The sequence below is a fragment of the Terrapene carolina genome, unplaced genomic scaffold (assembly GCF_002925995.2).
Source record: "Terrapene carolina triunguis isolate 2854851 unplaced genomic scaffold, T_m_triunguis-2.0 Scaffold751, whole genome shotgun sequence".
In the NCBI taxonomy this organism is placed as follows: domain Eukaryota; kingdom Metazoa; phylum Chordata; order Testudines; family Emydidae; genus Terrapene; species Terrapene triunguis.
In genome coordinates, this window is record NW_020665102.1 from 2727795 (window position 1) to 2740674 (window position 12880).

Consider the following 12880-nt stretch of genomic DNA (forward strand, 5'->3'; position numbering starts at 1 on the left):
CAGGTTAAGTAGGTCCTCCTTAGTTTGGGTCCATTCTGCCCACTTGTGGGCGTATCCCCGCATCCGGAGGGCCAGTTCTAGATATGTGACTTCAGGGGTTTTTCACTCACTCCGGAACCTTTTCCAGTACATCTTGGGAGTCAGCCCAAACTCGTGTAGCAGGGCTTTTTTGAACAGTTCATAGTCCCCTGTCTCCGCCCCTCTCATTCGACTATACATCCCTATGGCTTTGTGGTCCAGTAAGGGGGTGAGAAACTGGAGCCTGTCTGCAGGGTCAACCCTGTGCAGCTCACAGGCGTTCTCAAAGGCATTGAGGAAGTCATCTATGTCCTCCTTACACATGTCATCTACATCCTCCTTACGCCAGGCCAGGACACACTTATCAAATCTCCATGCAGTCCTGGGTCCCTCATCACTCACCGCAGCTGGGGGCTTGCTACTCCTCAGCCTTGCTGACTCCAGCTCATGCTGTCTCTGTTTCTCTTTCTCCTCCAGCTCATACTGTCTCTGCTTCTCTTTCTCTGCAAGTTCCTGCTGCTTCAACTCCATCTCTTTCAGTTTTATCTCCCTTTCCCATTCCAGCCACTACAGCTCCAGGGATGGGGAGCTCCACGGGGAGGATCCCCTCTCACAGCGCCCTTGGTATTCGCTGGGTTCCTCCCAGCCCTTTCCCTAGGAATGGGTAGGACGGGTCCCGGGATGCCCTCGGCAGCCATCTGACCCCTCCCAGCTGGGACAGACACTGGTGTCCACCCTGCATCTGCTGGGCTGCTTCCCTCAGAGACTGACAGGGAGCGGCTCCTCCGACCAATCCTCCTCCTCCAGCTGGGCAATCAGCTGTTCTTTGGTGAGCCTCCCAATGCACAGCCCCCTCTGCTGCACAGCTCGACCAGGTCACTCTTAAGGCGTTTCTTATACATCTTCCCGCTGGCCACTCGCAGGCCTGTGTGCTCTCAGCTCCCCACGGTTTCCAGGAGGAACCCCTAGTGTGCCAGCCCTTTTCCAGATCACCACCTCTCTCCCAGGGTCAAGCTGCAGACTCCTCCGCCCCTGATCCTGCTCACCACAGTCTCCAGGGGGACCCAGTTACTGCAACAGTCCTTCTTGCTGGTCACACACTCCCAGGGGCTAAGCGTAGTTTCTCCACCCCCTGAAACCGCTCCTTTCTGAATCTTCAGCACACCTGGTCCCTGTCAATCCCCCTTCATTTTACTGCTCACCAGTCACTTACTGCAGGAAGCGCCATCCACGGGGTGCAGTACATCCCACCGCTGCCAGTAGCTGTCACGGAGTGTGGGGGAGTCAGGGCCCTGCACCCTCACTTCCTTTGATTCACCGTGACTCTCAGCCAGCCAGTAAAATGGAAGGTCTATTAGACAACAGGAACACAGTCCCAAACAGAGCTTGTAGGTACAGCCAGGACCCCTCAATCAGGTCCCTTGGAGGTGGGGCAGGGAGCTTAGACCCCAGCCTTGGGGTTCCCTCTGCTTCCCCAGAGTGCTCCAAACTGAAAACCCCGTCCAGCAGTCTCACCCAGACTTCCCCCGGCTCCTCCTCCAGCCTTTGTCCAGTTTCCCGGACAAAGGTGTCATCTGGCCCCAACCCCCCTCCTGGCTCAGGTTGCAGGCTCAGGTATCATCCCTCAAGTGAAGTCACCCCCTCCCATCCCTAATGCAGATAGTCCCAGTAAAACTCCCCTGCAACATTCTCAGGTCAATCCGCCCAGCTCCCTACTGTGTCACAGCCTGTGTACTGAGAACTCCAAGGCTTTTCCATGCCATGTGCTGTGAACCTTGTGTTTGGGACACAGGAAGTAGAAGCTACAAGGCAAAAGGAATATAAAGGGCAGCTGCATTATATCCATTTTGTCTTCAATCCCTCTGGAGCAACTTTTCTACAAACTGAAGCCTTGAACAAAGGACTGAATGACCCATCCAAACTGTGGATGTGTTCCAGATGGACTTTCAAGCCAGCAACTCACCAATACTGCTAAGAACCTGATATATAGATTTTGGAATGTATCTGACTGCTTTCCCATTTACCAACTTCTGTCTTTCTGTCTTTCTTTCATAATAAACCTTTAGTTTAGATGCTAAAGGACTGGTGGGCAACATAGTATTTTGTGTAAGATCCAAACCAATACTGACTTGGTGATGTGGCTGACCCTTTGGGGTTAGAAGAACATTTTGTTTGTGAGCAGAGTTTTTAAGTAACCTCTCGCTGTATTGGACCTAGGTGCTGATTGAGAGTCAGAGAACTGGGATGCAATAAAGGGGGCCGTGTGATTTCTTTTTTTCAGCTTCTTGATAACCGGTGTGGGTGATCAGAAGCACAGTTTGTGACTGTTAACCACCAGATTTAGGAGCATCTGCTCTCCCTTTTTCAGCCTGCCCTGACCTTGGCATTTTCAGTGAGGCCTGCCCCAGGCACACCAGCTCACACTAAGCACTGAAGTTAAATTAATAGAATGTTTTTTTATGACAAAGTCTTATGAAATCAACTGAACTCCTTTATTTCCTTTCATCTGAGCAGGGTTTCCAGTTTCCAAACCTGATGTGATCTCCCAGCTGGAACAAGGGGAAGAGTCATGGGTCCCAGACCTCCAGGGTTCAGTGGAAAGAGAGATCCTGAGAGCTCGCTGCACAGGTGAGGAAACATTAAACCAACTCAGAATCTGTAAGTGCCTGAAGGAAACATCTGGGATCCCCTACAAAGCCCTTGGGAGGTCTCTTAGTTCATTATTGTCCCTAGCAGGGGAAATATCCCCAGGGTAAATATCGCTCATGGCTTCCTGTAGATCCTAGCAGACACCAAGCAGTAGCTTCCGCCCTTCCCCCTGTGAATTTGGATGGAATGCGAAGGCCAAATTGATCCCCTCCTCTCTCCTATTTGTGTTATGCTTATAATAAGCACATGGGATCTTTTTCAGGGGAAAAGGCAATATGCTGCGTTTATTGAAGATACAACAATTAGCATATGCATTCAATCACACCACACACATACGCTGTCCTGCCAGTCGATGTTACAGTTACCAGTCCAGAATCCCGATCAATCTTGTGGCCAGCTAGGTTGATCACACGTAGGAGGAGCCGGGTTCTGTTGGTTGCAACATGATTCTCTGGGGAAGTCTTGGCAGGATGAACCCAAAGTTTCATGGCAAGGCCCCCTGTTTATATAGTGATTTTCCTTCATTGCGACCAATGAGTTTTGCACCGTCATGCTGTAATCAATTGTTGTTTGATGAGTGCTTGTTTTCTTAAATTGTCCTTCTCATCCTTTATCTTTTTCTTTCATCAAGTTCCTCAAGGAGTTATCCCATGCTGGTTTTGATCAGAGCTGTCTTGTCCCCATTGATAGGTGCCTGTCTCATCTTTAGAGTCATCAATCTGTCGTCCTTTGACATTCCAGTAGGGGTGTGTTGCAGCCTCCTGGTGCCCTTGCGTCTGTCTTCAGTTCCTCCGTCATACATCTGGTTCAGCGATGGTCTTCACGCTTATCGCTTAACACATACATTCCTCATTCACACACAAAACAGAATTAATTTACACAGAACATTTTGAACAGGAACATCAAGTTGCAATGCAGAAGAAAACGATCACAGCATTCTTTTACTTATTTAAAAATGTTAAACCTACAACAAATTGGTGACCCTCAAAGCTCTGTTACTGTCTTGAAATCAGTCCAGACACAGATTCTGGCTGTTGTATCTCTACCCATTGGGCCATAAGGCCATTCCTTTCTGTTGTTCAAAAAGGGTGGCTGGCAGGATATGATCAAATCCTACACCAATACATTTAATACATGCTACGTTCTTGTTCTTTATTCTTCATTCTAAATTATATAAAATACAAACATAAGATCCTACTACTACATTTGGGGGAAGAGTTTGCGGGAGTTCAGTTCCTGATTTTTATTTGATGTCTCTTTAGCACTTGTTTTGGTTTGGCCTTCCCCTTTCCATCCCTATTTGAGGTTTCTGTCTCTATCACAGCAGGTGATGCAATGGTATGTGAGAAAGAGGAGCAGAATTCTCAGCAGGAAAATGTTGAGCAAGTGGATAAACACAGAGAATTATCGCAAAGATCAAAAAGCAATGTATCCAGGAGTCATGAGCAGGGACAATCCTGTGAGATTCAGCACAAACCAGAAAGAGAGCATGGAAACCAGCCAGGGGAGAAAGTGGATAAATTTATTTCCTGTTGGAGAACTCAGAACGACATCAAGGAAACCACAACACAGCAGGAAATCCTCAGGGGAAAGAGAAAAAATACATTCACTGAGTGTGGGAAAAACTTACGTGACTACTCAGCCCTTATAAAGCATCAGAGAATCCGCACAGGGGCAAGGCCCTATGAATGCAGTGAGTGTGGAAAATGCTTCACTAAGAGCTCAGCCCTTTCTGAACATCAGAGAATCCACACAGGGGAGAGGCCCTATGAATGCAGTGAGTGTGGGAAAAACTTCACTTACAGATCAGGCCTTTTTCTCCATCAGAGAATCCACACAGGGGAGAGGCCCTATGAATGCTGTGAGTGTGGGAAGTGCTTCATTAGCAGCTCAGCCCTTTCTGAACATCAGAGAATTCACAAAGGGGAGAGGCCCTATGAATGCAGTGAGTGTGGAAAAAACTTCACTCAGAGAGCAGGCCTTTTTCTCCATCAGATAAGTCACAGAGGGGAGAGGCCCTATGAATGCTGTGAGTGTGGGAAAACCTTCAATCGCAGCTCGCACCTTATTAGGCACCAGAGAATCCATACAGGGGAGAGGCCCTATGAATGCATTGAGTGTGGGGAAAGCTTCACTAACAGCTCAGCCCTTTCTGAACATCAGAGAATCCACAGAGGGGAGAGGCCCTATGAATGCAGTGAGTGTGGGAAAAAGTTCACTCGCAGATCAGGCCTTTTTCAACATCAGAGAATCCACACAGGGGAGAGGCCCTATGAATGCAATGAGTGTGGGAAAAGTTTCACTAGCAGATCAGCCCTTTCTGAACATCAGAGAATCCACACAGGGGAGAGGCCCTATGAATGCAGTGAGTGTGGGAAAAACTTCACTCACAGATCAGGCCTTTCTGAGCATCAGAGAATGCACACAGGAGAGAGGCCCTTTGAATGCCATGACTGTGGAAAATGCTTCACTAGCAGATCAGTCCTTTCTAAACATCAGAGAATTCACACAGGGGAGAGGCCCTATGAATGCAGTGGGTGTGGGAAAACCTTCATTCGCAGTTCGCACCTTATTAGGCATCAGAGAATTCACACAGGAGAGAGGCCCTATGAATGCAGTGAGCAGGGGTGGGTCCAGGCACCAGCGCAAGTGTGTGCCTGGGGCGGCAAGCTACGGGGGGCGGCCTGCCGGTCGCTGTGAGGGCAGCAGTCAGATGGCCTTCGGTGGCATGCCTGCGGGAGGTCCACCGGTCCCGTGGTTTCGGCAGCGGGCACGCGGAAGGTGCGGGACTGGGAGATCACCCGCAGAAACGCTGCCGAATCCGCGTGACCAGCGGAGCGTCCGCAGGCGTGCCGCCGAAGGCTGCCTGACTGCTGTGCTTGGGGTGGCAAAAAACATAGAGCCGCCCCTGGCAGCGAGTGGAAAAAGCTTCACTAGCAGATCAGCCCTTTCTGAACATCGGAGAATCCACACAGGAGAGAGGCCCTATGAATGCCATGAGCGTGGGAATACTTTCTCTTGGCACTCAGCCCATGTTAGCCATCAGAGAATCTGCAAGGGAGATCAACAGCATAAAAATCTCTAGGGCTATCAATACTTCTTTTCTTTAATACTTTTCCTGATTCCCACATAGTAACTTTCAAAGCTGTTTGAACTATTTGCAGCACCCTTATCCCTCAGCTTGTCCAGATGAGTGGCCCATTTTTCCTTTTGCAGTTCCCCCAGTTTTGAAGTGGGCCCATTTGTCCTATTAACTCCCTTGTCCCATGAATAATTCCAGTGTACCCTTCCTATCAGGAGGCAGGGAGCATCACGTTTATACCATTCCTCCTATTGCAAAGTTATTGTTAGAGTAAAGGACAATTACCTGTTCCGTAACTGGCGTTCTTCGAGATGTGTTGCTCAGGTGTATTCCACTATAGGTGTGCGTGCTCGCCACATGCACCGGTGCTGGAAGTTTTTCCCTTAGCAGTATCAGTAGTGGGGGAGCACCGCTGCGACCCCTGGAGTGGTGCCGGTATATCACGCCATAAAGGGGGCTGCGTGTTCCCCCCACCCTCAGTTTCTTCTTACCAGACAACTCTGACAGAGGGGAAGGAGGGTGGGACATGGAATACAGCTGAGCAACACATCTCGAAGAACGCCAGTTACGGAACAGGTAACTGTCCTTTCTTCTTCGAGTGATTGCTCATGTGTATTCCACTATAGGTCACTCCATGCTATCCCTGATGGAGGCAGGTAGGAGTTTCAAGTGTAAAAAAATTTTTAGGGGTTACCCGGGCGGAGCACCGCCCTACCAAACCCGGCGTCATCCCTTGTCTGGGAGACAATCACATAGTGCGATGAGAAAGTGTGGACAGAGGACCACGTAGCAGCCCTACAAATGTCCTGAATAGGGACATGAGCGACATAGGCCGCGGACGAGGCCTGGGCTCTCGTCGAATGAGCCTTCACTATAGGAGGTGGGGGAACCCCTGCCAGGACATAACAGGTGCGAATGCACTAAGTGATCCAGTGGGAGATCTGCTGGGTGGAGACCGGTTGCCCCCTCATGCGCTCAGCCGAAGCAATGAAAAGCTGGGGGGACCTTCTAAATGCCCTGGTTCTGTCCAGGTAAAAGGCCAGTGCTCTGCGCACGTCTAACATGTGCAGGCGGCGTTCCTCGTTGGAGGAATGGGGCTTAGGACAGAGGATCGGGAGGAAAATATCCTGATCCATATGGAAAGCCGAGACCACCTTCGGCAAAAAGTCAGGGTGAGGGCGGAGCTGAATCTTGTCTTTATGAAAGACCGTATAGGGCGGTTCAGAGGTCAGGGCCCTGAGCTCGGAGACCAGGCGGGCTGAGGTGATATCCACTAAGAATGCCACCTTCCAGACAGGTGGGACCACGAACACGTGGCTAATGGCTCAAAGGGAGGCCCTGTGAGGTGGGAGAGTACCAGGTTTAGATCCCAGAGCGGGACCGGGGTTCTGGCATAAGGGAATGCCCTATCTAACCCTTTCAGAAACCGGGACGTCATGTGATGAAAGAACACAGACAGGCCCTGCACCGGGGGATGGAAGACCGAAATGGCTGCCAGGTGCACACTGATGGAGGGGGGTGCCAGGCCTTGGGTCAAAGGGACAAGAGGTAATCGAGGACAAGCTGGATAGGGGCGGAAGAGGGAGAGGAACCTCTATCCCTTGCCCACATAGAGAACCTATACCACTTAGCCAGGTAGGTTCGCCGTGTGGAGGGTTTCCTACCTTCCAGCAGGACCCTTCTCACATCCTCAGAACACCTCCCCTCCTCCTCGTTCAACCACGAAGCAGCCAAGCTGTCAGATGGAGCACGGCTAGGTTGGGATGGAGGAGGAGACCTTCCTCCTGGGAGAGAAGGTCCGGGCGTAGCGGGAGCCTGCAAGGAGGGGCCGCTAAGAGTTGCAGCAAGGACCCGTACCAATGCTCACAGGCCCAATCCGGGGCTATGAGGATCATACTCGCCCCGTCTGACTTCACCTGTAGGACCCTGTCTATTAAGGGGAAGGGCGGGAAGGCGTACAAGAGGGGCCCCGACCATGGGAGCAGGAACGCATCCGATATGGCCCCTCTCCCACTCTGGAGCAGAATCGAGGACACTGTCAATTCTGGGCGGTGGTGAACAGGTCTACCTGGGGAGCACCCCACTGTAGGAAGATCCACCTGGTCACCTCCTTGTACAGGGACCACTCGTGTTGCTGGGAGAATACCCTGCTCAGGCGGTCCGCGAGCGTGTTGCTCTTACCGGGCAGGTAAAAGGCCCGAAGGAGTATACTGTGGGCTATATAAAACTTCCACAGGAGCTGGGCTTCCTGGCATAAGGCCCGGGAACCCATGCCCCCCTGTTCGTTGATGTAGTACATGGCGGTCATGTTGTCCGTGAGGACTCTGACCACCTTCTCTTGTATGTGCTGGCGAAATGCCACGCACGCCAGGCATACGGCCCTGAGCTCCCTGACATTTATGTACAGGGTTAGCTCTTCTGGTGACCACATACCCTGGGTCCTGAAATCCCCCACGTGGGCCCCCCAGCCCAGGTCCGAGGTGTCCGACACTAGATCTAGTGAGGGATGAGGCTCTCGCAAGGGGATACCGCAGAGCATGTTGCTCGGGAGGGACCACCAATGGAGGTCTGCCACCACCCTGGTCGGCACTGTGACAACCTTGTCCAGGCCGTCCCTGGCCTCGGGGTACCGGGAGGCCAGCCAAAGCTGGAGGGGCCTCATCCGAAGCCTGGCATGTTGCACCACGTAGGTGCATGCTGCCATGTGGCCTAGTATTTGAAGGCACACGCGTGCCGTGGTTATCGGAAAAGCCGTGATGGAGGCGATGAGAGCCTTGAGCATCTCAAACCTGTGCCGTGGGAGGGAGGCCGTGGCTACTCGGGAATCTAGCAGCGCCCCTATGAATTGTATGCGCTGGACTGGAAGTAACGTGGATTTCTCCTCGTTTACCAGTAGGCCTAGAGCCCCGCAGATGTCTAGCAGGAACTTCATCTGCTGCTGCACCAGAGCACGAGACCGACCCTTGAGCAGCCAGTCGTCGAGGTAGGGGAAGATCTGCAGCCCTTGCCTCCTGAGGTGGGCCACCACCACCGCCATACACTTGTAAATACCCTGGGGGCAGTAGAAAGGCCAAAGAGGAGGACCGTAAATTGGAAGTGGTCCTGACCCACCAGGAAACGGAGGTAGCACCTGTGACCCTCGAAAATGTGGATGTGAAAGTACGCATCCTGGAGGTCCAGCGCAGTAAACCAATCCCCCTGGTCTAGGGATGGAATAATAGAGGCCAAGGACACCATGCAGAATTTGCAGCGCACGAGAAACTGGTTGAGGTTCCGCAGGTCGAGGATGGGCCGAAGCCCACCCTTTGCCTTGGGGATGAGGAAATACCTGGAGTAAAAACCCTTGCCCTGGTATTCCCGAGGTACTCGTTCCACCGCTCCCAGAGAGAGGAGGCGCCCTACTTCCTGGTAAAGGAGTAAGGCATGCTCCGGGGACCCGTCTGGCCGCCCGGATGGGGAACAAGTGGGAGGGGCTGAAACAAACTGCAGCTTGTACCCTTGGGAGATGGTACTGAGGACCCATTGGTCCGACGTGATATGGGACCACTGCAGTCGGAAGTCCGATAAATGGTTTAGAAAAGGTAACTTTATTAACTGGGTGGGGGGTACACTGGCAACAGGCCCGGTGACCCCCCCCCAACAAGTCAAAAATGCCATTTTCCCTGCCGTTTGGCCTTTAAGGCCCCCGGATATGGGGCCGAGCGGGATTGGCGTTGGGACCGATGTCTTTGATCCCTCTGCCACATAGGCGGGGGTTCATATCTGCCCCTAGCTCGCGGAGCAGAGGGTTGAGGCCTGGGTTTGTCCTTAGCAGGCGGGACGTAGAGGCCTAGCATCTGCAGGGTGGTACGGGAGTCCTTCATCCCGTGCAGATGGGTTTCTGTCTGGTCCGCGAAAAGGGCCTTGCCATCAAATGGCAGGTCCTGCATTATGGACTGGGATTCTGATGACAACTCCGAAAGCGAGAGCCACGCTGCCCGTCGCATGGAGACAGCGGTCACCATCGAATGAGCGGCTGTGTCTGCAGCGTCCGAAGCCGCCTGGAGAGCCGCTTTGGCGGCGGTCGCACCCTCTTCAACCAACGCCCTGAACTCCTTCACCTCCTTGTCAGTAATGAGGGGCTCAAATTTGGGGAGGGATCCCCACAGGTTAAACTCGTAGCGGCTCAGAAGCGCCTGATGGTTGGCCACTCTAAGCTGGAAACTCATTGACAAATAAACCTTTTTACCAAAGGCATCAAGTCTACGAGCATCCTTGTCCTTTGGCATGGGCGCGGGCTGGCCACAGCACCGTGGGCTCCCCGTCTGGGTTCAGTGCCGGAGTCGGTGCCGAGGGTTCGGCACCCATGAATTGATCTCAGTGCCATGAAGGTGACCCGGGTTGGCACTGAGAAGCTCCAGCCATGGAGCGAGGGCCTGGCTGCGCAGGTGCCTGAGGCCACGGTGCCCACTGGCACCACTGTCCCTGCCAGGGCACGGCCTGGAGCAGAGGCGCATCGGGCACTGGCAGGGCAGGCTGGTCCTGTGGTGCGGTGCGGCCCTGGGAGAGACGGCTGTGCGCCAACGCCAAGGTGCGGGAGGAGCGCAGGTGCCGTAAGAGCGGCTGGAGCGGTCCCAATCGTGACGACTCCTTCCCCGAGACTTTGACCTAGAGGAGGTCGAGACATATATGTCCGAGGAGCTGTCCCTGGATTCATTGCGGCACCTGTGGCCACGGTGCCTCGGTGCCGGGGACTCTCGGGACGCGCCACGAGCATGGCGTCTGTGACGGCGGGCGCCCAAGTAGGAGCGTCGGTGCCGACGGCAGCGCGACCTGTCCCTCTCGGACTTGCTGGAAGAGGAACGGCGCTGTCTCTTGCCTTCTCCTCGACGGTGCTCAAGGCCAGAGGAGTGGGATCCGCTCTTGAAAGAGTCCACACGTGGAGTCAACGTGGGGCTCTAATAGGCACCGCGACCCGGGAAGGTGCCTCGGCCTCCGACACCTCCGGGGAGTGCTGATGGGCGCCCAAAGGCGGCTTTCCATGGGACTGGGGGCCTGACTGTGGCGGCGCTCCCGGAACCGGAAGTGTCAGTATATCGCGTGTGGCCTGAGCTGCCTCCAGCGTCGAAGGCAGGCGTACCGCTGGTGAGGCTCGCACAGACAGGACTGGACTACTCCGCTCAGCGCGAGTCGGAGCTCTCTGTCCCGGTGGGGATCGCGGGCTGCCCAACTCGGGTCTGGCCTCACCCCTATTCTTCTCCCGGCGCCGCTGAGACTTCCCTGGTTTCTTAGCTGGGCAGCGATGCCATGACGTCAACGGTGCTTCGCTGCGCACAGAGGACGCGGTGCCAGGTGCCGATTCAGAACGGCGCACCGGAGGCGTCTCACCACGTGCCAACTCCATTAAAAGAGCCAGGAGTCAGATCTCACGCTCTTTCTTCATCCGTGGCTTGAAGGAGCGGCAGATCTTGCACTTCTCACTAACGTGAGACTCGCCCAGACAGCGAAGACACTGATTGTGGGGATCGCGTCTGGGCATAGAATTGCGACAGCAGTCGCACGACTTGAAGCCTGGGCCACGGGGCATGCCCCGAGCCAGGCAATCACGAAAGAAAGTTCAATAACGGAGAGAGATCAGTGAACCGGATACCACTAAGGTAGATACGCTGCAGCTACACTAAGCTGGAGCAAGTTCCGACTACCTTCACTGGCGGCAAGAAGGAACTGAGGGTGGGGGGAGCGCGCAGCCCCCTTTATGGCGTGATATACCGGCACCACTCCAGGGGTCGCAGAGGTGCTCCCCCACTACGGATACTGCTAAGGGAAAAACTTCTGGCACCGGTGCTCGTGGTGAGCACACACCCCTATAGTGGAATACACATGAGCAATCACTCGAAGAAGAACCAATGATACAGATTGTATCATTGTCAGTTGTTCTCACATTGCTCTGGATTGTGCTGAAGAGCAGTTCTACTGGGAACTTTTCAAATTATATTTAAATTAAGAGGAGCAGGGGCAGGGGAAAAGTGTCATTTCAGCCTCTGTGACACTGGAAGGAGATGGAGTGACTCCGAGATTCCCTCCTTCCCCATCACTGCAGAACTGTTACCTTTTATCTGAGACATGCAGAGTTTATCTTCATCACATTCTATCCATCCACTTCTCAAAGTGTCATGTGATGAAGAGTTCTCCATTGTCTGTGCTTGGAGATGATAATTTGACTTCTTTAATCCTATATCAGAGTTGCTATGACTGGAGATGAAAGTGTCAAAGACCTGGAAGGGGAATTCAAATGGATCCCAAGCACAGTGTGATCATTTGGAGTTTAAATCCCAAGTTCCATCTATTGGTAAAGCCACTTCTGGCAAGGTGGCTGTTCTGTCCCCCATTATGGGGATGTTAGGATACTAAAAATGTTATAAATAGCATAACTGACTATTGAGACAGTGCTGAGTGAATCTGGTTTGAATGGATCAGAGAAGAATGTGATGGGAGAATCTCTTATCCTGATTCTGAGTGATCAGATGTAACCTGCTCTGGAATTTCACTTGACACTTTCATTGTCATGTATTCTATCTCTCTCTGATGTGGGTTTCTATCTTTCCTGAAGTCTGTTTGCTCACCCAATTGGATATTAGTTCAGTTTGATAGGATGTAGGTCAGATTTATTGGAGAATTTAAGACAAATGACCATTTGCTAAAGTCACCATTCCTCACTTCAGCTTTTATTTTCCCCCACCCCTCCATGATGACATGGAGACAGTTCAAGTGCAGTTCTGTCAACAGGAGAGAACTCTCCAATTTACTGGACATGCTAACAAAGAAACAGCAGTGATTTAAAATCTCCACTCGGAAATGGTGAACAACAGCAGAACCCCAACTAACTGAGAGAAGTGCATATGATCACAATGTAGTTCAATTCTTTAAGTCAATATTGTCTCAGATGATCTGGGGAGGGAATTCCACATTAAGTGATTTTGAAGTAGGCAAAATGCCCATGTATTTGGTTCCCAAATCATTTGTAACCCAGGCCCTACAGAAGAGCTCTCCTAGCTAATGCTATGGTATGGGAGATCCTGCCCTTCACAACGCAGATGTTGAGGAAATTGAAGAGGGTTTTGTTGAATTTATCCTTTTTAGGTATAAATGTGT

The 12880-nt window shown here is 52.4% G+C and overlaps 1 protein-coding gene across 1 annotated transcript; it reads left to right on the forward strand.

Moving 5' to 3' along the window:
• Positions 1 to 2537: 2537 nt before the first annotated feature.
• Positions 2538 to 5301, forward strand: LOC112118104 (zinc finger protein 135-like; the record flags this gene model as incomplete). The annotated part of the gene is made up of 2 exons (XM_029913631.1): positions 2538 to 2646; positions 3992 to 5301. Coding segments are annotated over 2 exons (1419 nt in total), but the record flags the coding sequence as incomplete, so codon positions are not given.
• Between the last annotated feature and the right edge of the window lie 7579 nt (positions 5302 to 12880).